Here is a 26,191-nt window from a genome sequence, read left to right as displayed (position 1 = left end):
ATGCAAGGGACCAGCTGCTTCCTGAGAGCTGCAGCTGCTCAGCACCTCTGAATATCGGACCCACTGTTGCCAATGTGAACGTATTTCGCCAGAGGGAACGGGAGTCATGTGACTTGTCAGCACAGCCCACTGCGCTGTTGAGTCTCATTTTAAAAGCCATCGCTGTCGTCTTTTCTCCATTTAGAAGACAGCTCCTGTTCTCAGGCGGTGCACTGACATTTATTGTATGTTACAGCAATTATCAACCACTGTAGCTCGGTTGAGATTTCTGCTCATCTTTTCTGTTTCCATTTCTTTTCCCTCCCCTCATCCATAGGAATAGTCCCGGTCAGGCTTTCACTGTGTGTCTGGGCATCACTGAGAGATGCAATGCACCTTGCTTCTCAAAGTCACTGTCTTCACATTTCCCCTAATGTGCCTGAGTGCTGCTGTAATGGATATGCAGAGCACAGTGACCTCACTCAAGCAGAGTGCATGGGCTGCGAGCACAGACCAGGCAGCAATTATGACTTTCACTGAATTGCATCTGGCCCACAGAAGCTAATGCAGTCAGTCTGTGCTGCCCTGAATTTTGCTCTTTCTTTGCTCTTGGCTTCCCAGATACTTGGGGGTTATGTGTTTTGTTATTTTTTTCCTTTCGTTTTTTACTCTTATCTGTGCCTGGCATGTCCTTCGCATCAGACATCACTCTCTTCCCTTTTTTAAATCACTTAATTTATTTTTCACTTTTTTCTCTTCCTTTTCTTTATTTACTTTCTTTGTCCCTTTAAAATCTCTCTCTTCCCAAATATTCCTTTCACTCAGGTGGTGTTTGCTGTTCCAGGACGCACTTTGTGTATCAGAATTAATAAGCTGTCGGCTTTCCTCTTACACAGAACTTGACAGAATTTCTAAAAGTCTTTCCCTGAAAAGCCAGCATGAACCAAACTTAAAATGGTTTTTCCTTTGGATGCTTGGAGCCCCTTCTATGCCATGCTGCGTGTTAATATCCATTGCTGTCCTTTTTTATTACTGTTAAGGTTGTTTAATGATTCTTTGGAGATTTTTGCCCCATCATTGTGTTGCCAGGGCACCTAATCCATAGTTCTTCCCAGGGGCCAGAATGAACAAGCACTTTTTCAGCTATGCAGTAACTGAGCGCAAGAGAGAACAGAGAAAGAAGATCTGCTTTGCCCCAATGAGTTGCTGCTGTGTTGATGCTTTCCATGCAGGGAGGTTGCAGACACCCTGTTGTACTGTTTAGAGAAGTGTGTGTGTGGAACTTTGGAGAGAGACCCAACAAACCTGACTTTTTAAAAAAAAGAACAGGACTAGAAAGTGCCTTGCATGATGTGTCAGCCTCATTATCTAATGTAGTGCAGAACTTTTTGCGCGACTGTAATGAAATTAATGAACGTCTCTACTTTTCACCTCTGTCCTGGGCTTATCTGCTGTTCTTTTTAAATCTCATGCAGATGATCAGCCAGCCAACAGAATCAATAGCTGGTCCTGTTCCCTACGTGTATGGATATAAGTGAACCTGGTGCTCTTTTGACAATGCTACATTGATATCCCTGGTGGCCTAAATCCTCTTATCGGGTGTGTATCAGCAGAGCTGGTAATTCAGGCCTTTGTGAATAATACCCTAGATTCCTACATCAGTGATGATCTTCTGTGCTGGGGCCTGGTGTATTGCTCCTGGCTCCTACCCTTTGAGTCATGTACCATGATAGACTGTTACAAACCCCACAAATGGTGAGAGGTGCCAGCAGTCATTGTCTGATGCCAGCCCAAAACTTTTGCTGTATATTTGGACAGTTGCCTGAAAACATTAGGAAGCCCTGGCCCATTCATTTATACAGTGGATAATCCAGGGGCACTTCTAATGCAGGGTCTATCTCCCTCTCCCGCCCTCCCACCACATACCTCAGACCTGTGTTAGCTAGATTACCTGTAAAGTGAGTAGTTCAGCTATCCGGCCCACTGAGTTCCCATAGTACCTGTGCTGAGGCTGCCCAAGGGCTACCAGTTGTGATCTCATCTATCTAATGACTGTGGCTGTCCATCAGAAATTGGAGAGAGCTACCGGCTAGTAATAAACAGGCCACTAACGGACTTCTATTATTAATGACTTTCCGTCATTACCGATCTGGCCATGATTGGAGATTCAGCTGAGCAAGGAGAGAGGCTCTGTTTCTCATTACTGATCTTTGCACCATCCAGTCCTCAAACTGCTCCATTTTTTTTACTTAGGAGCTCTGCTGCTATTATTTTGAAATATATCTAGTGAGCAGGAGGGAAAAATAAAGCATGTCAGTAGTCTTATGATCTCAGCATGAGCAAGACCGCTCTGGTATGCGATTATGCACCCAGATGTTAGGCTGCTTCTGAGGCCTGTGGATTAAAAGCTAATTGACACCAGTTGACTGCCAGACTATTTTCCTTCTGACTAACCAGCAACAGAGCTGATTTCCAAGCTGACTGTGCCAATGTCACGGATACTGAGTATTCAGTATAACACAACACCCTACGTCTATCAGTCAACTCCTTTGCCAGCCTCCCTCTTTCCATCTGGAAGCACACCTGCAGAGGAGATGTATCTGGTGCACATCATGCTGCAGCCAGGTGGAAGAATCCATGACTTACTGTAGTACTGAGCACCACTAATGACTTTTGGATTCCCCAAGACTCCCATCCAGTCAGACCAAGTGTGTAAATTAAATAACTATTTGTCCAAATTTGTTTATCTTGAAGGTGTCACAGGGCTCCTCATTGTTTTTGTTGAAACAGACTAACATGGCTAGCCCCCTGATAATTATTTGTGAAACATTTCTCATTGCATTTCTGAGTATCTTGAGTGTCTAGCAATTAGCTGGCAATTGAGAGCAACAGCCCAGCAGTTTTCCCCTTGCAAAGGTGAAGGGAAGGAAGCTGAGCAAATTGCAAAAAATTTTGTCTTATGCCTTTCTTTGTATGCCTGGTGGTGTTTTCCTTTCCTTAATCTTGTGGACAGCAAGAGTGGTAGCAGCAGATTTGAATTTTGGAATGTTTGTTTCAAGTTGATAACCAGAAAAATGAATACATCAAAGGCGTGTCTCTCCTTGTGACTGAGCTGCAGTCAATCAATACAGAGCTATTCTTTACCAGCACAATACAGCTGCTGATTTCTCTACAGTCCTAGTCAGCACCACAATACATACATCTTTGATTTAACCTTAAATGTAATTGTTGCTTTCCAGATCAAGACTGTTTATCCTGTCAGAAAGGGGTTGAGTTTTCTGCTCTTCTGCAAAATGGCTTTTTACCTCCTTAGAAGTGCAAATAAAAAAGGGATTAAAAATGAGCCCAACCTTTCTTTTAAAAAGGATAATGGTGATTTTATATTGTAGGTTCTACTAACCTATTCTCAGACTCCCTCTGTAGGTGCCTAGACTGGATGGAATTTTCATTCCCTTGTCACCCTCTCTTCCAATCTCCTGATATAAGAAGAGGAGCAGCTAAAACCATAAACATTTGTACATTGCTGCTGATGCAATCTGCCTGGCATGTTTCTAGCCGACTGAAAGCTGCAGTTAAGTGGTGGGTAAAGTGCATGGAGCATGTGAGGCACTTTAAGGTCCTTTGGGATGAAAGGTGCTGCAGAAATGTCAGGTGTTGTATGTGAGAGCTTGGCGCCTACTGTGCACATGTTTGATCTGCACTGGCACAACTTTGGCTTCCAATTTGCAATGGTGGGGAAAAGGGTGAACTGCCAGCAACATACATATCTTGTGAATTTTGACAGCAAGCAAGCCTGTGGCAGCAACTGCTTTCAGTGCTAGCCGTCCTGGGAGTGCCTGCTGTCCACGTTGCTTGAAGATGTTATGTAACCAGAGGCTACTAGAGCTCCAGGGAGGCCAATATTGTTGCATGGTTACCTCGTCTGTCTATATTAGGCTCTATCAAAGGGTAAGTGACCTGGCCAGGAAGAGCGGCTGCACTGTTAGCAGGAGAGAGAACAGAAATGTAGTACCAGGAATGCCATAACATGGGAGCAGAGAAAGGCGAAGCCCCCACCCATTCCCCCAATTCCGAATATATTTGGTAAAATTTTGTTCCTCAGCTGATAGTGCTGCTGCTGCAGCCTCGGAGGCAGTGTAGTGCCAACCCAGCAGGTGGTCTCCACATGCCCATAGAGTCATGGTGTCCAGCATGCTAGCCACATGTGGCTATTTGGTTGGTTGAATGTGGCCAGTTCACTATAGCAGAAGCCACTCTAGTGGCCACTGCTTCAGAACTGGTTGGATGCCACGGCCATAGAGAATGGCAGAGACAGAAGGGCTGGGGCTGCAGCTGCTGCCAGCTGGCAGAGGTGGTGCTGTCTCTCCTGGGTTCCCCACGGGCTGCCGAAGAGGGAGGAGGGGGTCGAGGAGCTGGCATTGTGTGTGTGTGTGTGTGGGTTGGGGGGCGTGGCAGCCAGGAGGTGACTCTGTGGGTGCTGGTTCAGGGAGAGGTGGTGATAGCCTGGCAACAGCATTGCTACTCTTATGCCTTTTTTGACTGTGCAGGCCCCACTCAGGAGCCTGAGCTCTACCACTGCTTCCTAGTAACACATGGGCAGAGCAGGCTCAGTCCCAAGTGTCCAGCCTGGCAACCGGGGGGCACTAATGCTGAGTATGTGGCTGGCACAGAAAGCACTAACCACACTCAGCAATTCAACTTCACGGCTTGGTAGCTGATCTGGTAAGACCCACCCCTGCTCCCCACCAGAATTGCTGTTTAGTTTAGACTCACCCCACTTCACCTTTGCCTCCTTAAACCCCCAACGAGTGTCCCCGAGAGTTGGAGTCACTGAAAAGGAAAAAAGGAGGAGACAAAGGCGAAGAGTGCTGGCAAAGCAATACACTTGGTCACACCTAGACCAGTCAATATGGGGGAGCAAGTCAAGCGCCTTTGCATCTACAAGATGTCACGGAATAATAGCTAAATTACTGTCTGAGTAATTGCAGCAAAAATCTTCTCAGGATTAAAAATGAGGCACTAAGGGTCCTCTTCGGTGCATCTGTTCTCTAGCTGCCAGTCTTCCCTGTTCTTGAAAGCTGCTAAGTGTCTTATGAAATGTAAAGAATCCCAAGAAGATGGCATTTACTTAATTTAACAGGGTAATAATGGAAACGGTTTGATTTGGAGAGGCGTGTGTGGCAGAACCCACTGTCATTTTTATTACACCAAATCAAGGACCATCCAGTGGACTGATGCCTGGAAAGAAACTGGGAGTCCCTGTCTGCAAGCAGGAAGGGGTCCTCCTAAGTTGGGGTGCAGGAGAGTTATGTCAGGTAGGCCTCCACAAGTCAAGCCAGGTTGTTACTTTGGCCAAAGACTAAACACTTTCCTCAAGAAGTCCCAGCCAGTCAGGAGAATGTTGAAAGAAGAGAGGTGAGCGTTTCCTGCCCTTGTTCAGGAAAAGGAAGGAAAAGGATAGTAGCTGCTGACAGGAAAAAGGACTCCTGGCCTAGCAAGCAGCTGCTTTTGAACATTTGATAGCTTTGATTTTCACACTTTAGTTCCATTATGGTAGCCCATGTCCCTTCCTGTGCTGTAACCAGCAGAGCTCTGTCGAGGAGACATGTTGGTGAAAGGTGCTGTTTTGACAGTCACAAGAGACTGAAATTTTCTGTTCCTCCATTAGCTGCCCTGCCAATGTGCCACTGCTGAGGGTGAGAGGGTCATTCAGTTTCCATCTCTTTGCTGAGGCTACCACTTTAAGACTTGGATGGTTGTGAATCAGGAACTAGTCTTGTACCACATGGTCATTTCACAAAGAACATGTAAGCTGCCAGTTGTACGCTGTAGGTCTCTATTGCATTGGACTGGATTTGAACCAGGTACTAGACGGTGAAAGGGTCTCTGCCATTATTGATCCAGGCTCCCTGCTGTGGTAGCACCATATGTGGCTGTTAAGAAGACTTGGAGGATAATAAATGCATGTTCTGACAGAAAAATGGCAGAACTTTTAAGACCACTTGAAAGGAAATGCAGGACAACTCAGGCAGTGCAATCACACAAGAACCCATCATCGCACGAGATGGCTCATGGTCTGATAAAAGCACACAGATCTCTGAACTACTGAGTGTGCTTTACCAATGGCACTACGTAGCTCAGCTGCCAGGAGAGTGGCAGAGACAGAGCTGATCTTGGATCAATAATACAAAATGGAATGGATGCAAGCAAATAGCTGCTTCATTGTGGTCCTGCAGCACTGGCTCTGTCACCTGGTCTGCGTGCTGCTAGCTTCTGCTGAATAGTAAAGCACAGCATGTCCCTGGGGAACAGATGGGCTGTTGCAATTAACCACATCTGTTGGTATCTGCCAGAAAACATTTTTTCCTTCTGTTGCCCGCCCTGCACTCTTCTGAGCTGAGAAAAGTGACAGCAAGCTCACCTTCCAGAATCTCCTCCCATTCTGTCCTGGGGCTGCTCCTCTTCAGGAGGCGTCTCGCTGGACAGCTCCTCCGTGGTGCTGGACAGTGTAGTGGCATTTTCCCATTCTGTCCTTAGCAGGTAAAGGGATTGTCCCAGAAAGCCTGGTACACTCCTTAGAAAAGGGCTCCCCCAACAGTGTATGTGCTGTGTCCTTTAGCTTCCACTCTCAAGAAACTCAAGGCCAGAGCTTCCTGTCTGAGCTCTCTCTCTGATGTCCCCGTAAAGGAAAATTCACATAGAGGAAGCTAATGGCTACTTGGCCCAGGTTCTCAAAAGCTCTGCAGGGTCTGTTAGTTCATCATGTATCCCAGCTTGGATGTGTGATTGTTGTTTCCACTCTGACCGGGATCACCAAGAAAATGTCCAGCAAAACAGCTACTGAGGGGGTATCCCTCAGCCTGCCGCTTGTGGAGTGAGGCTAAATAATGGGGCCGTGAGCGGTGATGAGTGGATTTCTGACTCCTTCCACATTTCTGTGTCTGATGCATGTGGATAGTTGGCCTATGCTCCTACAATGTCTGCCTGCTCTGGAAGCTAGCATACATAAATGGCAGCTGCTGTGTGCCATGTGCACAGCTGGATGTGATGTCACTACCGATGCATCTAGAACAATATCTACATTGACCTAGGCATGACCTAGGATGTGATAGATCCATTGGCACGAGAAAGTCCACAGCCAGTGAGGGAGCATCTTATTCTGCTTATTTATCTTCTCTCTTCTGATCTCCAATTCACCATTTCTTCTCTCTAATTTCCTCTATTCTCCCCTAGCTCTTATTGTGATGGAATATTTTGCTCCCCATTCTCTGAAATGGGACATAGTTTTCTAAAATCCATGTTGTTTACATGAGAGAGCATCAGAAACATTTGAAGTTTGCTATGTACTAACAAATCAAGGTGTTTGTGGTGTGTTGTGTGTTTTTTGTTTTGTTTTGTTTTTTTAATTTTGCCCTTTGGGTATTTTTTCTTTAATTCTTCTGAGGTCCTGACTGTGCACCTTCAGGATTGGAGGAGGAAGTGAGTATTCCAAGTATCCCCTCCACAGCCTTTGTTCTGGTGCCATTCTTCCCTTCTATACCACAAGATCAGGCTCTGTCTGTTTTCTGTGCTTTCCGCTCCTGAGGGAGCCTCTCTCTCCAGTGACCTGCACTGACAACAATCATTTTCCTCACCTCCTACTATAGAATGTGACACAAACAAAAAGTGCTGGCTCACAGGTTTTATTTAAACAATCTTGTGCAGTCTGAAAATAAACCTCCATAGGAACTAGGCAGGGACTAATTAAATCCCCTGCAGCCATGATCTCAGTGATGGTATTTGAAAGAGACTTGGATTTCGGGACTTTTCAATGTGCGCATGCCATGGTACTGCTTTATTGCATATAGCATCTTCCGTGCAAAAGGCTTCCTAAAGTTATCTGCGGAGTTAAATAACAAAGCTGCAAAGAGGCGTAATGGCCAACAGCAAAGGGACAGAGAGATTCTGAGGTTGGAGAGAGAAAAATTAGATGCAGGATTTCATATCCAGATGGGGAAGGAGAGTCAAGGAGAGGTGGAACTGCAGGAGGCCACTCCCAACATCTGGAGCTGCAGAGAAGACCCTGGCACCAACACTGTCCACATTCTATGGAGGGACAGAGAGTAGATGGAGGCTATATAGGTAGAGGGAGAGGAGAGGAAAGTGGTCAAGAGCCCAGATTTTTCTCTTGTGTGTAGGAGTAAATTGGGACTGACTCCACTGAAATTCATGTGACGTTACACCTGTGTAGAATGGGTTTAAGTGCAGGGAGCTGTGAGATGTGCTGTGTTTGTTTAATGTTCCCCCAAAACAGTTCTTGCTCTCCTGATAGTGCCAGCTCAGTGATACTTTAGGAAAGGATAGGCTCTGTATCCCCTCCCTTTTCTGGCCTCAGCAAGTGAGCATTTCTTCCCCATTCCATGCAGCTGACTGAGTACTACCTTCCCCATCTCCATCTCATCCTGGCTAGCTGGGTGAGGGCTGTTTCTTTCTCTGCTATTAGAACACAGGTTGTCATTTTCTCCTTCTTAACAATTCACTAATAAGCTTGGTGTGGAACAACGCCCATAAGGTGTGCCTGGAGTGTTAATGAATGATTGTTGATTAATTTATTACCCACACCCACTCAGATGACAGGCCCTGATGAACCAGTAACCTTTCTCTGGCAGAAGCCAATGCCTGATGCTTCAAAGAATGGTGAAGCTCTCTCCCCAATATAGGAAAGTGTTTGTGTCAGGCTTTGTGTCAGGCTTTCTGGGCCAGTGTCCTGGTCTGCTTACATCTGAGGAGTTTTCCCACTGCTGGTCAGCATACAGGAGGTGCTTTTAAGAGGACTTGTGCCTTGTCTTCCCCCATGATAACCCAGCAACCATGAAGCCAGCCTTTGCAGCACATTACCTTGGCAGAACTGCAGCCATTGCTGTGCTGCAGATGGCACTCAGCCTGCGCTTGGCTGCATACTTTTGCCTTCCTGTGTTGGTGCAGGACACTGATCAATAGTGGCTCAGAGACAAAATATTTTTCCAAAAAGGCTCCTGCTGATTCAGCCTTTCCGAGAGCCATTTCCAGTCCCACCTCTGTGAGTGACCGTGGGAGGGCAGCTGGCTTCACAATGCAGCAATCCACTGGCTTCTCAAAGAAGTCCATTTGCTAGCTTGGCAGAGCTCCTGCCGGGTGGCAGTGTGCCATGTCGGATGATGTGCATTTCCTTTGGTGAGAGGGGCATTGTTAGGCTGTGTGTGCTCGGCTGATTGGGGTCATTGGACAAGCTCGCAGCGGGAGTGCAAGGGTTAGAAGTCCAGAGTGCGTGTTCAGCAGAAAAGGCTTTGGTTTTGTCCTATCTCTGCTCTGCATTGCCACCCCCACAACGAGTGCCAATGGCAGATGGGGGACACAGTGCCTCTGTGCCTACCACAGCATGACTGTGTCAATCCATCTCTTAGTCCAAGGTTCCAGCTGTGCTGAAACCTGCCAGCATCAGGAAGAGGAGGAGAAGTGGTTTGAGGCTTGGCCAGGAAGATAAAAAACACTGGGAAAGGAAGAAGTCAGTCATTGAAGAGGTGCTTGCAGGCTTGGAAGAGAGTCCCCCAAGCAGGAAAGAGGAGAGGTGAATGGTTCTTTTAGAGACTGAGCAAAGGGGCAGAGTTCCTGTTAGGAAGTGCCCTAAAAATTGTATGCCTGCTGCTGTTTTCACTAGACAGAGTGCAATTTAAAAACCTTACTGCATTTGGGACCCCATGTGGGAACACTCTGCCCATGCTGATTTCCCCTTTTAAGGAATCCTTTTTTTGTTTGCTCCTGCAATCCTCTTTTTGAACCTCTCAGAAAACAAAGTCCTGTTATCCAAAAGGGTTGAGGTTTTGTGCTGAGAAACAGTGCATTGTGTGGGCTATCAAAACATATCTGAAAGTCAAGGAAAAGAAAACTGGGATAGGAAGTGTGTGTGTGTTTAATTACAGCAGTGTGTGAATGTGCACATGTGTAGGTGTGTTTACTGGAGGCAAAGGGGGCACACTAGTCTCCTGTAACCTACTAAGAGAGGAAATGAAGCCATTGGTAAGATGCAAGTATCCTACTAGCAGAATGGCTGAAGGGAAAGAGGATTTAAAAAAATAAAACAGTTCTAAAGGTATGTGATGCAAGCATTTGTGAGCCTTGCACTGCACAAAGCTGACTTATATAGCACCTGAATTTTATACTGAGTTCTTCCAGGTCTTATCACAATATATTAGACCCTTCAAGCGGTGGGGAAAATAGCAGGGCTGACTTGGCCAGACAGACATTAAGGGAGCACTGTGTAGGGGGAAGGGAAGCACTTGGTGGCTGTGATAGACATTTGCCAGTTTGCCTGGCAAAACCCCTGGATCTGGGGTTTGAAGCAGTAATGAGAAGCCCTACGTGACAGCCTGCTCCTGATAGCTACAGTATTCTTGAAGGGCCCAACTGCATCATTCGACATGAGGGCAGCTCAGGAAGTGGCCTGTGTGATATACCTGTGTGGTGGTTCATGGCTCACTAGGGATGTGTGTGTCCCTGAGATGGGCTGAGCAAAGGACCTACACCTAATCTCTCCTTTAGAAACAGCTGACGGATAGTTGCATCTAGGGAATATGTTGTTGCCAGTCTGCGAATCTTCAAAGGCTGGAATTGCAGGACACCCTGGCTTAGCACAGCCTCAGTTTCCTCAGCCCTGGCCAAGTACATTAGCACGAGCTTCTCTAGGATCGGCCCCTTGCTCGGAGGCTCTGTGAGAGGGGAGCATCCCCCAAGTACATAGTGTAGAAATGTTGGAATTCTCTTGGCTTTCTTTGGAACAAATGTGAAGCCTGCATAGGAGCCAGCTCTTCTCCAGAGCTGAGCGGCAGCTGCCGATATGGCATGTGGTGTGGCTGGTATCTGGATATGTCAGAAAGGAAGATTAACACTAGAGCTGTGGATGGTGAACTGAAGGGAACAGCTGGGACCAAAGGGGCAGGGACATCCATTTCACCAGGAGCCAAATAACATCCTGGGGCAGCAGTACTTTGGCGTAAATCAGTAAAGTCTTTTGCAATACAATATTGGTCACTTCCAAACCTCAAATGATACTGTTCCCTCCTCCCTCCCATGCTCTAAAATGTCCCTTCCTGGGTATAGGAGAAGGGAGTTGGCTAACAAGAGAGCAGTCAGGATTTCATTGCTGCAAATAAACCATCATTTTTTGGTTAAAGTTTTATTGAAGAGATTGCAGAACAATTCAAAGGTGCTTGTATTACTCTGAACTCTGCTGTCTGAAACATTACATCCATCAGCTGAGACATCACTGTTTCTGTCCCAGGGCTAACCAAGAAGTGTTGGGAACAGTACTGCAGCTTACACAAAGCCCTGAATTATCAGCATTTGCCTTATTTTTTGCCCCTTGCAATCAAATTCCATTGTTGCCATTGTGACAGAAGTATGACTTGATAAATGCAAATTAGGAAAGCAAGAAAAGATGCACTGGGGGAGTCTTTATAAAAACACATCACTTGGCGGAAATGAATTATGACATTTCACGGAATTTAAACAAAGAAATACCGTCTGTGTGATCACAGATCCAGCCCTTGCTTGCAGCCTGAGTTCTGGCAATGTCGGTATATTTCATGTGTGTTCTTTTCTCTCTCCCCTTTTGTTTTTTCTCCTACCCTTCTGCTGTGGGCTGCATTCCCAGGAGGTGGAGGTTAGTATTGATTTTTCTTTTTAAATCTGGTTTCAATTCAATCTTTACATGGCATCTGTGTCATCTTCCCTGTGTTCTCCCTCCCTCCAGTTTTAGTTTATCAGGAGAATATTTTGAGTTAATTTGAACAGTTGCATGTTACATGAAGTATGGCCAGAGTGAGTGTATATGTGTAGAGACATGCAAATCCACAGAGATCCGTGAACCATTTTTGTGGATCATGGATCGGATGCGGATACAGATTTTGTATCTGCACTAGGCTCTCTATGTGGCTGTGTGGACATATGTGAGTGTGTGCCAGTACATGCTTCCATACTCATATTGACCCCCATGCAGGTGGCACTTTAAATGGGGATGAAATGATGCACAAGCCTCATTATGGCCCTCTGTGCAGCGATGAATTTCATCTTGAGGCACTGTGTACATAGTCATTGCCACAAGCTAGAGGAATAGAGCCAGTGTTTATCAGAGACGGTGGTGGTTATATGTTAAGCATCGACCTATCATAGTATGAAAGTCTAGGAAGACCCCATTCCTGCCTCAAATTGTTAATAACGTAAATAAGCCCAGACAGTTCAAGACAGACCTCTCAAGGAAGAGATTTCTGCAAGGCAGCAAGCCCCTAGTATCAGCATCTGAGTTTCCTTTCTGGAGAAGATCGTCAATAACATTATTGTTCAAAGGGCATGGGGCATGTTATCTGCTATAAATTAACACAGGCTATCAGGGCACTTCAGAGAGTTATAAGAATGTTTGTTCATGGATTGCAAAAGTAAGAAACTTGCAAGGAGAAGCCTGTTCTAGCATGGATCTTGAAATGAACTGCATATCTGTACACTCCTCCAGAGCCTGGATTCATTTTAGGGATGTAAGCAAGTAGTTGAGTTGACTATTCATATTTCTCCCCTCCCCTGTTGCTGTCTCTGATATGAGGCAGCAAGTGGTGGAAGCAGGAGCTGGTGCTGGGGGGAGCCGGCTTAAAAGCCAGTTCCCACCAGCACTTTCTCAGCGGTGCTGCTTGTCCCGCTCTGTGCTGCTGCCTCTATCAGAGGCAGTAGTGTGTGCGTGGGGAGGGAAGGGCAAGGGGGCAAGTGGAAGCTGCCTCAAAGCAGCCTCGGCCCACAGCAGGCCCAGGCTGCTGTGGTAGCAGTCCCTGTCCGCCAGAGGTCCCAGCACGAGCTGGGACTGAGTAAGCCCGGTTTAGTCTTGGCTCGCACTGGGTCCAGGACCTACCCCCGCTGCAGCTCTGCAGTTTAAATGCCTGCCCTCCGGCTTTTATTACATTTAAACTGCAGAGATGCAGTGGGGGTAGCTCCCAGACCCAGCGCGAGCCAGGACTGAGCACTTTCCCTTATCAGCTAATTGTGTAGTCGATAAAAATGTTATCGACTACACTACTAGTGAAATACCCACTCCTTAACATCCCGAAATTTTTACTGTTAACCCCCTCCCTTCTCTTAATTTTTTTTATTCTCTGCCTTTGATTCTGTGTATAAAACGCATAAAAGCCAAGGGTAATCAATTATTTTTGTCAAAGTCCAAATTTCTTGTTCAAGGTATAGCCAACATCCAGTTTCCAGAGAAAATAATACAAAAACAATAATAATGGTAATAAATAAATAAAAAGATTTTGAAGTCTATTCAAAAGCATTGGAGGGTGTGGATTCGGGCCACGGGCCACCTATTGTTTACCGTTGTTAAAAGAGAACTGCTCCAGTGATTGTGGTGGGGCTGTTAACTGTGGGTAACCTTCCAAATGTGGATACTCTTGACAAAAAAGGGGAGGTTTGAGAGGTTTAAGCTTTTCACAGCAGGGAGAGCAGTGTGGTTAGAGCAGGGGCACCACAAGGCAGGGGGAAAAGCCTCTTCAGTCCTGGCACAGGTAAAATTTTCTTCCGCAGCACAGTACTGCGGTAGCCTCAGTGGCAGTGCAGTACTGAGCCAGCAGGTCTTTGTTCCACTGCCAGTCATCAGGGATGGCACTGCCTCTATTGGGCTCCCACACACTGCCTGTGAGGGAGGGGAATACTCCGAAGCTGGCTCTGGAGGTGCCGGTTCTAGGAGGGGTAGTGCTGGTTTTGGAAACAGTGTTGCCACTCCCAGGCCTTTTTTAAAACTGTGCAGCCTATGCAGGTCTCGCCAGGAGCCTGAACTCTGCCAGAACTTCCTGGTAATCATGTCTGAGGTGGTATGAGGCAGGGCCAGGCTGGCTCAGCCCCAGGCGCCTGTCCAGCCTGAAGAGCCACGTCTGGCCACCAGAGAGCGCTGATGCTGATTAGAGGGATGGTGCAAAAACGCATCCTCCCTGCCCAGCATTTTCACTTTGAGACTCAGGTAATCTGGTAAGGCCTGTTCCCCCTTCACCAAGCACAGGCACACCCCACCGCTCCAAGTGGTGCTCCTGGTGAGGACTCCTGGGTTCTATTCCAAGAACTTCTGACTTGCTGTGAGTCACTAGGCAAGTCATTTGATCTCTCTGCCCTATGCTTTGCAACTCACAAAACATGAACTTTAGACCCACTGGATCTGGCTTAATTCCTTTAATTTTCTTTTTTTTAAATTGCACATTTGACTTTTATCTCTTATTCTCCATTTTTTCACCTGAACAATAGTGTTACTTTTCCATAGAAATCTGTGGAAAGAGTCTACTCCTGCCCTTTCGTTTGGTGTGTATGGAGGTTGCTGTCACGGATGGGCTGAGGAGTGTGGAGAAGCAGTGAGGGACCTCTGTGCCGAGCCATTATAAATGATCAATCATTTTTCAGGATGAGGGAGTCTGAGACAAAGGACTTGTGTTTTTCCTTCTCAAGGAAACGTTCAGCTCCTTAAGAAAGAGGATATAGTGCATAGCCAGCCAGTATGCTGACATTTCAACAGCTGTGCCAGCATCTGAGAGGCAGATCACTTTTCCTGCCACCTCCAAGCCCTGACCCGATGGCCCCTTGCAGTGCAGTGATGCTGTGGCAGCAAGCAGTGTACTGCTGCAAAAGTGTGCATGCCCCTGCACAAAGGAGATTAGGGCAGCAAGTCTCCAGTGTTCTAAACTGTAGATGCCCCCTGTTGAATATGTTTGTGGAAATGCACTAGGTGAATGGGGAAAATGCAGATACTCTGCAGGTCTTCACTGAATGCTTCACCACAACCCCCATTTGCAGGCAACTTCTGCCTCCCAGGTGCTAAAACAAAATTTGCACATCTTGGCAATGAGAGAAGTTCTGTTCTTCAGGTTTCCTATTTGTGGGGTTCACATTACATGCATACACCAACAACCATGGCAAGTGCAATCCTGGAATTGGATTTAGCAGCTGGGCTTTGATGTCGAGGGCATGAGCATGCACATCTTGCCGTTCCTCTGCATTGCCCATCTGCGCAGTTCTGTGAGCAGCTAGATACAGGAATGCCTGAAAACGTCACTCTTGAGCAGTGGATCTGCAGAGCTCCATGGACATGAGGCAAGCAGGGTTCTGTGTGTTACAGGTCAGGAATGTTAGCAGAGGCGTGTGCGTGCGTGTGTGCGTGCGCATGCACAATGCTTTTGGTCTCCAAGAGGACCAAATTCCCTTTGCCAGCAATGCAGAATGCACAGAATAAATAAACATGATATGAATCTTTGCATTGTCTTTGTAACCACGTGTGTGGCCCTCTGCTAGAGCCCCAGCCATGAAGAAGGCACACACTGTCATTACATTCCTGGACAAGTGTGATCTTTAAACATTGATCAGGTTCGTGTATGTTCTGTTGATTTAGCTCTTCTCTCTCTCCCTCACTAGGATGACTATATCAAGAGCTGGGAAGATAATCAGCCAGTTGATGAAGGTAACTTTATTTCTGGTGCTCACTTTTTAAAGAGCTGCTGATTTTGGGGGGGAAAGGTTCTTGTAGAACTTGCAGCTCTTTGAGGCATATTCTGGACCAATTACTTGATGCTTATGTGGACACAGAACATTTGTACCCTGAGGAAACCCAGCAAGGAGGTGCTTTTTCCTCTGAGCCCCACCAGTCAGAGAAGGGACAATGGGAGGTGCTCTCTGTTGGATGAGATTTAAACTGAGGTCTTGATCACTGTGGCCATTAAAGATCTCATTCCACTTTACTAAGAATCAGTCTCCTGGCTAAATTCCAGCTTGAGTAAATTCTGCCTGTATTCTCCCTGACCTTCCAGACAGATACCCTTTTGCACAGAAGTGCAGCAGGTTTGGGAAGGGATGCTGTGTGCTGCAGCAGCTGTGGCCCAGGTCTGTGTTTACTGTACTTCAGTGTCGGATCACACAGTCCCCCTTGGCAACTCTTGTAAAGACACTATATAAATGCTAAGGGCGGTGTGGTTTTGTTTGCATTTGCTTCTGTTGTTGATTTTCCCAGTTGAAGTCAAAATCCTTATTTTGACTCTGCAGTGAATTGCTATGGAAACAGGCTAGCGTTGCGATTCTTGTTTCAGGTCCAGAGGCAATGTACTTGAAGAAGCAATGATCCTGTCTTTATGAAGCTATCACTAACCATACAAATGAATGAAGAAATCCACTTAGGAAATATGACCCACAGGCTAAACTGAATCAGAATAGGATGCATCTCTGGATAGTCTATGAACCATCCACTGCCCTTTTAAATAAATGATCATGTTCTGCGAGTGTTGATCCTCCTGTCCCCTAACCCTCTGCACGGTTTTACAGCACTCCTAACAAGTACGTGAACATTGTTCCCATTTGGGCATGATGCCTGCATTGGCTGCAGGATACTGGCCCATCCTGCTAGAGATATACCATTGCCCCGTTGCTATGCCTTCAGCCAGGGCTGGGTGTGCTGTGTGCTATTATGGAACACCGTCCACACTCACTCTGAAGGGCTTTGAAGCACAAGGCATCTGCTAGAGTCACAGAATCCTAGGGCTGGAAGAGACCTCGGGAGGTCATCAAGTCCAGCCCCCTGCCCAAAGCAGGACCAATCCCAACTAAATCAACCAGGGCTTTGTCAAGCCGAGACTTAAAAACCTCTAGGGATGGAGATTCCACCATCTCCCTAGGTAACCCATTCCAGTGCTTTACCACCCTCCTAGTGAAATAGTTTTTCCTAATATCCAACCTAGACCTCCCCCACTGTAACTTGAGACCATTGCTCCTTGTTTTGCCATTTGTCACTACTGAGAACAGCCTTTCTCCATCCTCTTTGGAACCTCCTTTCAGGAAGTTGAAGGCTGCTATCAAATCCCCTTATTCTTCTCTTCTGCAGACTAAACAAGCCCAAATCCCTCAGCCTCTCCTGTCCTCTGCTAGAGTCAGAAACAGTTTGATAGCAGCCTGTTCCAACTGGTCATCTGCCCACAAGGAGGTTCTCTAGGTAGTGTGGGATTGTGTTCTTAGAAGGTCGGACAGCATCTGAGTCCCAGCATGTGAAACATTACAAAGATTTTATACTTGTTTCTTTGCAATGCTTGAATTGGCTCCCAAAGTGCAGTTTTATCAAATTGGATGGAAAGGAGAAGCATGGCAGAAATTAGTTCTGCTTCATTTATAGATTCATAGATTCCAAGGCCACTGCTGTGTTCTTCTAACTTTACTTTCTACAGGCTCCTCAGAACTTTCCCAAAATAATTCCCAGAGCAGATCTTTTAGAAAAAAATACAATGTCAATCTAAAATCACCAGCGATGGTGAATCCACCATGAACCTTATAAATGTAACCCTTGCTTCCAGTCTGAATTTGTCTAGTTTCAACTTCTAGACATTGGATCATGTTACGCCTTCTCTGCTAGACTAAAGAACCCATGATCAAATATTTGCTCTCCATGTGGGTACTCATAGACTGTATCCAAGCCACCTATTAATCTAACACAAAACTAAATATAATATTCCAACAATGCTAGCACGAGTGCCAAAAATAGAGAGAGAAAGTAACCTCTCCACTCCTACTCAGCTTTGATGTGTATGCATCCAAAGATCACATAGATTTCTCCATGCGTTCTTTTGCTTTCCTTGTCCGTTTTCTATAACTCTTAGCTTTTAATGTATATGTATTTCTACCAAATCCCTTTTCTTCCATTTGTATTATATATATTTTTGTTTTTTCTAGCCTTCTCTTCCTCTCTGAACTGAGTTGGTTTTTGAACCAATGCAGCCTTCTCCTCTGATACTGTTTTTTTGGGCATTTCAGTAAAGTATCATTAAACATTTCTGAATGATTATTCCCATGATTTGATTACATTCTTTCTTCCTGCTGATTTAGTACACAATCATTTTCAGCTTTTTAAAATTGGGCCTTTAAAGCAGTACGTCTGAATAGTGTTCTGTTTGAGCATTACAAATGTGATCAAATCATGATCACTTGTATTTAAACTGCCATTAATTTTTAGTTCTGCGATCAGTTCCTCTATCTTTCAAGATGAGATCTAATATAGAATTCCCTGTGTTGGAGACACTACTTATTGAGTTAGAAAATTGTCCTTTGTAATATGTAGGAATACCAAGGGGCTATGTCTACACTCGCGGCTTCTTGCGCCAGAAATATGCAAATGAGGCTAAGCGTGGAATATCGCCGAGCCTCATTTGCATACCTAATGAGCCACCATTTTTGCAGTAGAGGCTCTTGCGCCAGAAGAAGCTGTCTACACTGCTCCTTCTTGTGCAAGAAAAACCCTCTTGCGCAATGCCACTACGCCGATTATTTTCAGGAATAACGGCATTGCGCAAGAAGGGGCAGTGTAGACAGCTCCTTCTGGTGCAAGAGCCTCTTCTGCAAAAATGGTGGCTCATTAGGTATGCAAATGAGGCTCGGCGATATTCCACACTTAGCCTCATTTGCATATTTCTGGCGCAAGAAGCCGTGAGTGTAGACCTAGCCAGGGTGTTTTGGTGCTGTCAGCGCAAGATCTCCGGCATATGCCACTCGTTTGAAATCATGCTGCTCTTTTTCCTACACATTATATTTAAGCGCAGAAGAAGCTGGTCCTCCTGTTCCTTAGTAGATGTGATCGTCTGTAATAGACATAGATGAATTTGTGGTTTTGTGTTTTGTTTGCTTTTATTGTGTTCTCCATCATGTCCTGATTTGGAAAAGTTGGATGTCTGGTCTTTTATTTTGCCTGAGCATGGGCCTGCTGTGATTCAAGCTGAATCCCTCTGAGCGATGCCCCAGCAATAAAACAGCATCTGTGAGCCCCGGGAGTTCATCAATGACTAATGTCTGTTCTCGGCAAACTCACTTCTTATTCAATAGATAGGACCCCAGGGAGCTGGTATTTTTCACAATTCAGAATCTGAGCAAATAAATACATGCCGTGTTGTTGACACACTCTCTCTATGTTGTTAGTTCTACTTAGCACCTTCTAAATGTTAACTCATAGTAGGTACTGTACAAACACAGGACAAAAAGAAGGTCCCTGCTGCAAAGAATTTGCAATCCAAGTACAAGACAGGGAAGAACAGATGGATACAGCCAGATGGATGGGGGAGTACAAGAAAACAATGAGACAATATTGGTCAGCATGATAGGCAGAGGTCTGAGAACAGCTGCCTAACTATTGTCAAGGTTTTTCTAATTATAGTAAAGGGGAGTTTTAAAGATGGATTTGAAGGAGGACACTAGAGTAAACATGAAATGACTTAACAAAGATCATTTGGAGAGTCTGCAGTAGAGCTAGGTTTAAAACTTGGATGTTCATGGCTCCCTGTCCTATGCTCAGACCTCTGGCCTACGCTTTTTATAAATGGCAGGCCAACAATATAACGTTGCAAGAGCTTCCCTTTTAAAAAAGGAATGTAAGACAACTTTTGGCTCCAGAACGCTCTATGTTCTGGGGAAACGAGCTTTTTACAGACTCTCATAAAATCTGTATAACACAAAATTCTATATAGACCTGGTTGAAATTTTACAAATTTTGACTTTTGCAACAAAATGTTTCATTGAAATTTCAGTGCATAAAACTGGACAAATAATTTTTGCAAAAAATTCATTATCATTTTTTCACCAATGAGGGGAAAAAAATCCAAATTTTGATTGGAATAAAAATAGTTGAACTTTTTGAGAGATTTTCATGGTGTTCTCATTTTTTACCATACTTTAGTCCTTTCCCACTGCCAACAGTCTGCTACATATAATGTACAGATTCTAATCCATGGCAAGCACCAGCTTTAAACTGGTTATTCCAGATGTAAATGTCTTGGGTTGTGTGCCCTCCTAAAATGAATATTGAGAGACAAGACCAGGGCTTGGCAATAATTTTCACAGGAGGGCTACTCTAGGAATTTGGTAAGTGGTAACAAACTGCACTTTTGTACTATATTAATGGAGGGGATGCAAGAGTTGGGAGGGAGTTTGGATGCAGGAGAGAGTTGTGACTGGGATCAGGGGTTTGGGGTTCAGGGTCTGGGAAGGAGTTTGAGTGCAGGAGGGGGTGCCAGGTGCAGGCACTGGCCCAGAGGCACTAATCCTAGGTGGCTCCCAGCTGGCCTCCCAGTTGGGTGCTCATGCAGGTTGCCTGCCTGCTGCATCCCTGCATGCTGGTCAAAGCTGCCGGTTGGGCACCCCTGGAAAGAAGGGAAGGGGTTCAGTGGGCCTCTGTATGCTGCCCACACCCACAAGCACCACCCCTACAGCTCCCATTGGCCAGTTTCCAGCCAACTGGAGCTGTGAAGATGGAGGTGGGCATGCAAGTAGAGACATGCTAGTCCCAGCAACCCATAGCTTTGAGCCTGGAGGGTGATTGTGGGCTGGATGCAGTCCATGGGCTATACTTTCCCCATTCCTGCACAAGATCTACTTGGAGGCAATCCTCATTGAAATTCTCATGCTACATTCAGGTTGCATAGCGACTGTGGTGGAGTTGTTAAGTAGGATAAGGAGTGTTTGCTATACTAGCTATTCACATTCTTTGTCTGTCTTCAGCTTTGGACACGACCAAGGACCCCTGCCAGAAAGTGAAGTGTAGCCGGCACAAAGTGTGCATTGCCCAGGGCTACCAGAGGGCTATGTGTATTAGCCGCAAAAAGTTAGAGCACAGGTAAGAGAGAATCTTGGGTCTGTGTGAGATTTCTGAGATGGGATTGTCCCTGTTACAGTTCATTGCACTGGGGAAAACAGGCATTCTTCACCTCTCCCTCCCATCTCACTTTTAATACACTGGTTCCAGAAACATCCATCAGGACAGATGATATGCCTGCAGATTGTGCCAATTTGGTGCTCTGGGAAACAGTGAAACAGTGATGTGTGAACAGTTTCGCTTGGCAAACAATGCTATAAAGGGTAAGGCCATAGATCATACATAGAGATGCACTCTAGTGATCTGTTTTGGCAGGACCAGACTTGGACAGATGCTGCAAAGCTATTAGTCCATCAATTTAAAATGAGTTCTTGAATTCACTGCTCTTTAGAGTAATCTTCTTGACTCCTATGGGAGAACTTTCTCTTGTTTCCTAATTCTTATCACTGTTTAATTATTCTATGGTTGACTGTAAATGCCTAGCAGCTGCTGGGAATACTTTTAGTTTTGTTTTGCTTGTTTTATAAGAAAACAAGATCAAGGCTTTTAAAAATCAAACAACCCTAGACTCATAACAAAGATACTTTGCAAACAGACTGAGAGGGAAAGAGAGAGGTTTGAGCAGTTTGACCATGATAGTGTTTTAAACCGAGCTAAATCCAAAAAAGCCACATTATTGCTAAGTCAGGCATTAACTGAGAGTGATAGACAGGTGGTTGGATGCTGTTTTAATCCATGTGCTCCACTCCTAGTGGACACAGAAATCAAAGTCATGCTCTTTTCATCTTTATTCCTGTGTGACAAGCAGACCTGGGGCGCTGGCAGAATCTGGCATTAGGAAAGACTTCCTTAATTAACATGGGTGAAACTTGGTCTGAACTTTTCTGTCCACTTGAGGCCAGATGGATTTGTACCTCAAGCAGCAGTACTAGGGATGCAGCAAGAATGCTGAAAGGGCTTTCATAGAATCATAGAATAATAGGACTGGAAGGGACCTCGAGAGGTCATCGAGTCCAGCCCCCCGCCCTCAAGGCAGGACCAAGCTCAGTTCATGAAGCCTGGCTTCATAGGTCATGTTCTCTAAACCTTTAATCATTCTTGTCACTCTTCTCTGTACCCTTTCCAATTTCTCCACATCTTTCTTGAAATGTGGCGCCCAGAACTGGACACAGTACTCCAGCTGAGGCCTAACTAGTGCAGAGTAGAGCGGCAGAATGACTTTATGAGTTTTGCTTACAACACACCTGTTGATACAACCTAGAATCATATTTGCTTTTTTTGCAACAGCATCACACTGTTGACTCATATTCAACTTGTGGTCCACTATGACCCCTAGATCCCTTTCCGCCATGCTCCTTCCTAGACAGTCGCTTCCCATCTTGTATGTATGAAACTGATTGTTCCTTCCTAAGTGGAGCACTTTGCATCTCTCTTTATTAAACCTCATCCTGTTTACCTCTGACCATTTCTCTAACTTGCTAAGGTCATTTTGAATTATGTCCCTATCCTCCAAGAAGTTGCAACCCCACCCAGTTTGGTATCATCTGCAAACTTAATAAGCGTACTCTCTATCCCAATATCTACATCATTGATGAAGATATTGAACAGTACGGGTCCCAAAACAGACCCTTGCGGAACTCCACTTGTTATCCCTTTCCAGCAGGATTTAGCACCGTTAACAACAACTCTCTGACAGGAACAACAACTTATTGGACAGGAAAGACTACAGATCGCTTTTTTCATTAACCTCCCTTCACTCCATACTCTAAAGTTTCTGGCTGAGTCTTTTATCGTTGGTAGTGTATTCTGGGTAGGGTGATTCTTGTTGTAGGTTTGGGCCATGAGTGGGATGGGGATTGTGTGCGGAGGCATCAAACCAAACACTGGCCAGGGAGGGGAGCGTAGGGTAACATGGACAAAACAACAATGCCAACTGGAAAGACATTGCCAAGCTTTTAGAATGTGGGAACATAAATAAACAAGCCCTCCCACTCCATAGGAGAACAGAATTTGGTAGCAATTTGCTCCGAACACCTTCGGTTTTCCTCAGTGCCATAGGCCTGGTGCAGCTCCACAGATTGTTGTTATAATTAAAGGTGATCTTGGTATTTAGTATCTTCAGAGGTGATCACCCCTTCCCAAAGATTTGATTTTAAGAACAATAAATGCATGCCTGATGGGCCCTGTGCACCATACCACAAATAGTTACCAACAGCACTCAAAGGCTTTGTCTGCACTGGCGGTAGCATGTAGGGTATGTGTAGCTACATGCCTCAGTGAAAAGCAGGCTGCATCCACACCGTGGGGTTATAGCTACATGCCTCCGTGAATGGCTCTGCGAGGAGAGAGGCAGAGGAGAAAGTCTCTGACAGCAGGGAGCTGCTGACGTGAGTCCTCTACACACAACCCCCAACCTGCCAGAGTCTTTCCCCTCTGTTGAAGCTTTTCCCGGTGGTGAGGAAAGGCTCTGTCATTGTGACACTGCACTGTTAAACGGAGCATTGTCGATTTGGGAGGCACCACTTGTGCATGAGGTGAGCCATGTAGGGTATACGCCCTATAATTTTGGTGTGTGTTTTCTCTACTCACGTAAGCAGTATCTTCCCATTTATACTGTTGTTTATGTCCGTGCTCGGGGCGTGCAGAGTCTGTGCTCTGCAGTAAGTGTAGAGATAGCCTCTAGTAAAACACTGGCATGTTTGTTCTCTGACTGGACAATCCCTATAGCCTGCAAAGCACATGAAGTGGAATAGAAATTGCTCCCCTCCCAGCTCAATCGGAAACAAACATTTGCTGGGCTTGCCTGGAATAATGCTTCAGGCATAGGCTAATAACCAGGAAGCAAGAGAGTTCCAGAGTTGCATGCCCTATTGTATTAATTGAGATGGAAAATATGGGCCCAAAGATGTTAGCATAATCCTGTCACTGTCCAATATTGAACAGTTTTAAACATGGTTCGGGGCTTGGTACACAAAGACCTCGGCCTGATTGGTCTCATGGCAAAAAATCCATAAACGATTCTGTTAGCCTTTTTAAAGACAAAAAAAGAAGAAACAGTAAAAGCATTTGGAATGTAAACTGTTAAGGCTGCCATTTTAGCAACATCCTTTGTTCCCTTTCTCTGGCGCTGAAGAGATTTTTAGAAGGAAAAGCCTTTTTATTGGCAGTCTTTAAAGATGGTAATAACTGTCCTTTTTGAGGAAAAGAGAAGTTAGTTCAGGGGTGGGGAATAACTTTTGAAGGAGGCCACTCCCAAGATTTTGGTAAGTGGTCTAGGGCTGCATTTTTTTATGGAGGGAATGCAGGGTCTGAGACGGAGGTTGGGTGCAGAAGGGAGCTCAGGGTAGAAGACTGGGGTGAAGGAGGGAGTATGGGTGAAAGAGGGGGTTATGAACTGGGACAGAGGCTTGAGGTGCAGGGTCTGGGAGGGGGCATGGGTGCAGGAGAGGATTCTAGCCTGGGGGGAGGGATGTGAAAGGGCTGCAGAGTCTGGGAGGGAGTTGTGATCTGAGGGAGGAAGGGGAGGGGGTGCAGAGGGTTTGGATGTTGACCTGGGGCTGGAGAGGGTGACCCGGGGCAGGGAGCTGGGGGGAGGGAGGTGCTGGGGTAAAAGAAGCAGGCACTTAGCTAGGTGGCTCTCGGACAGCAGCGCTGCAGGACACTGAGGTAGGTTCCCTGCCTGCCTCAGCCCCAGGTTGCTCAAAATGTCTAGCTGCTTTGGGCACCGAGGGGGAGAAAGTTTCATGTGCTGCCCCTGGCAAAATCTCTCCGCTCCCATTGGCCAGTTTCTGCAATGCTGCCTTCTCTCCCCAGTGCCTAGAGCAGAGAGACATAAGGAGTAGCCAGCCGCTTAAAGTGGCATGGGGCTGGTCTGAAGCGGATGGCTGCTCTGTGCACTCCCGATGGAGTGGCTGATGGGCTGGACTGGGAGAGCCACCGGCTGGATCGAGCAGCTTGGTGGTCTGGCCCACAGGCCATATCTTGCCTACCCTGAGTTAGTTATTGCAGTCTGGAGCTGTTGTTTCTGTTATGACAGTCTGATCCTGTTTCCTAGAAAACAAAGCAAATCAAACACAGACGAGAATGGAAGAAAAGAATCACAAAGACAGAAAATGCAGTTTCTGTTACTGGAGTTGAGTCTTGTTTGCACCATCACTGCTGCAGAAACACAGGCGCAGTTCATAGTCTTATCAGCCATTCTGAGACCTGGCAAATTTGTATCCACATCCAGGGCCAGCCCACAACATTTTGGCACCTGAGGCAGGGAACTCAAAAGACGCCCCCATGCCACCTTTTCTCCTGCCTGCCTGTTATGTCTCTTGTGCCCACCTTCCTCCAGCACAGCACTCCACCATCTCTGTGCATCTAGAGCAGAGAGAATACATTTGCACCAGCAGCAGACACAATTTTCTACACTCTGGGTCCTAGTGGCGCCCCCCCCCCCAGAGTCTGGCACCTGAGGCGACCGCCTCAGTTCCCCTCATAATAAGGCCAGCCCTGTCCGCATCAGACTGTTTGGGGCATTACATTTAGTTGCCTCTTTCTGGTCGCAGGCTGACAGCACTGCTGCAAAATGTCCCATCTTGGCCATTTTAACCAGACTCTTATGGACCGAAGGAAAAAGAGGAATAGGAAAGAGAAGAAAGGCAATGGGGAAGGGAAAGAACATGTAGAGGATGAAGAAGTGACAAAGTTTCACATCCTAGGTGATGTTTGGAGTTTAGCTGAAGCAGGTGGAAGTGGTGATGTCATCTGGGTGTCTCTTGGTGTCCTGGTCTGGTCAGAATAATTTTCAGGATTAGGATAAAGAAGATCTGGGAGTCCCAGTGGACATGGCTGGCAACTCATTCCTTCCCCTTTTTTTTTTTTTTCCACCATCCAGCATCGTGGACCCCCATAAAGTCTCTGTCTGAGGACCCCAAACGGGGAGTGGTGGATGAGAGAGTCTTATAATTTTGCCGACCAATTGGCCTAATTTTGGCCCCACTTTGAATTAACTGATTTCTGGTCTTCTGCTGCTCATTTACCAGTGATAATCTTAAAACAGCCCTTGAGTGCTATGGGTAATACCCTTCCTGCTTTTCTATCTCCTCCTTTCGTCTTTTCTTAAACCATTGTATATAATTGATCACTGTGACAATTTGAGAACTTTCACTCACTTTTTACAGTTTAGCTTACAATTAGGTAAGAGTTTGGAGTGGTTGGTTGTTGCAATTCCAGCAGTCAGAACTGCATTGATGAGACACTGATTACCCCCAGACCCCTCAGGCAGACATGGTCTTACCAGCCCAAGCCCCTTTTCATCACACCCTATAATGTTGGTGTCTCCCGCATTTGTTTTTCTGTGGCTTTTAAGAATTGTCTTTGCTCTTGTACCAATTATTCCCTTGGGACTGGAGAGCCTCCTCCCACCTGCCTTCCCTTGCAGTCTTGAGGCCAGGTAAGACAATCAGCTACAATATCACGTGGGCTTTGGTTCTAAATCGGTTGCTGCAAAGATCACTTCCATCCTTCCCCTCACAGAGGCCTTCCTTTCACCTCCTGCCCCCCCACCCAGTTTGACAG

The 26,191-nt window shown here is 45.9% G+C and overlaps 1 protein-coding gene across 2 annotated transcripts in view; it reads left to right on the top strand.

Annotated features, from left to right (window-relative positions):
- The window catches only part of SPOCK2 (SPARC (osteonectin), cwcv and kazal like domains proteoglycan 2), a 57,423-nt gene that overhangs the window by 12,757 nt on the left and 18,475 nt on the right, over window positions 1-26,191 (top strand). For both annotated transcript variants that reach the window (XM_006122773.5, XM_075935001.2), the window contains exons 2-3: window positions 15,427-15,472; window positions 20,533-20,647. In XM_006122773.5, coding sequence (XP_006122835.1) covers window positions 15,427-15,472; window positions 20,533-20,647 — 161 coding nt within the window. The remainder of the gene's footprint in view (window positions 1-15,426; window positions 15,473-20,532; window positions 20,648-26,191) is intronic.

Source organism: Pelodiscus sinensis, chromosome 8 (assembly GCF_052426305.1).
Source record: "Pelodiscus sinensis isolate ZL-2025 chromosome 8, ASM5242630v1, whole genome shotgun sequence".
Classification (NCBI taxonomy): Eukaryota; Metazoa; Chordata; order Testudines; family Trionychidae; genus Pelodiscus; species Pelodiscus sinensis.
The sequence above is the reverse complement of the archived record's forward strand: the minus strand, read 5'-3'. Positions and strand labels throughout refer to the sequence as shown.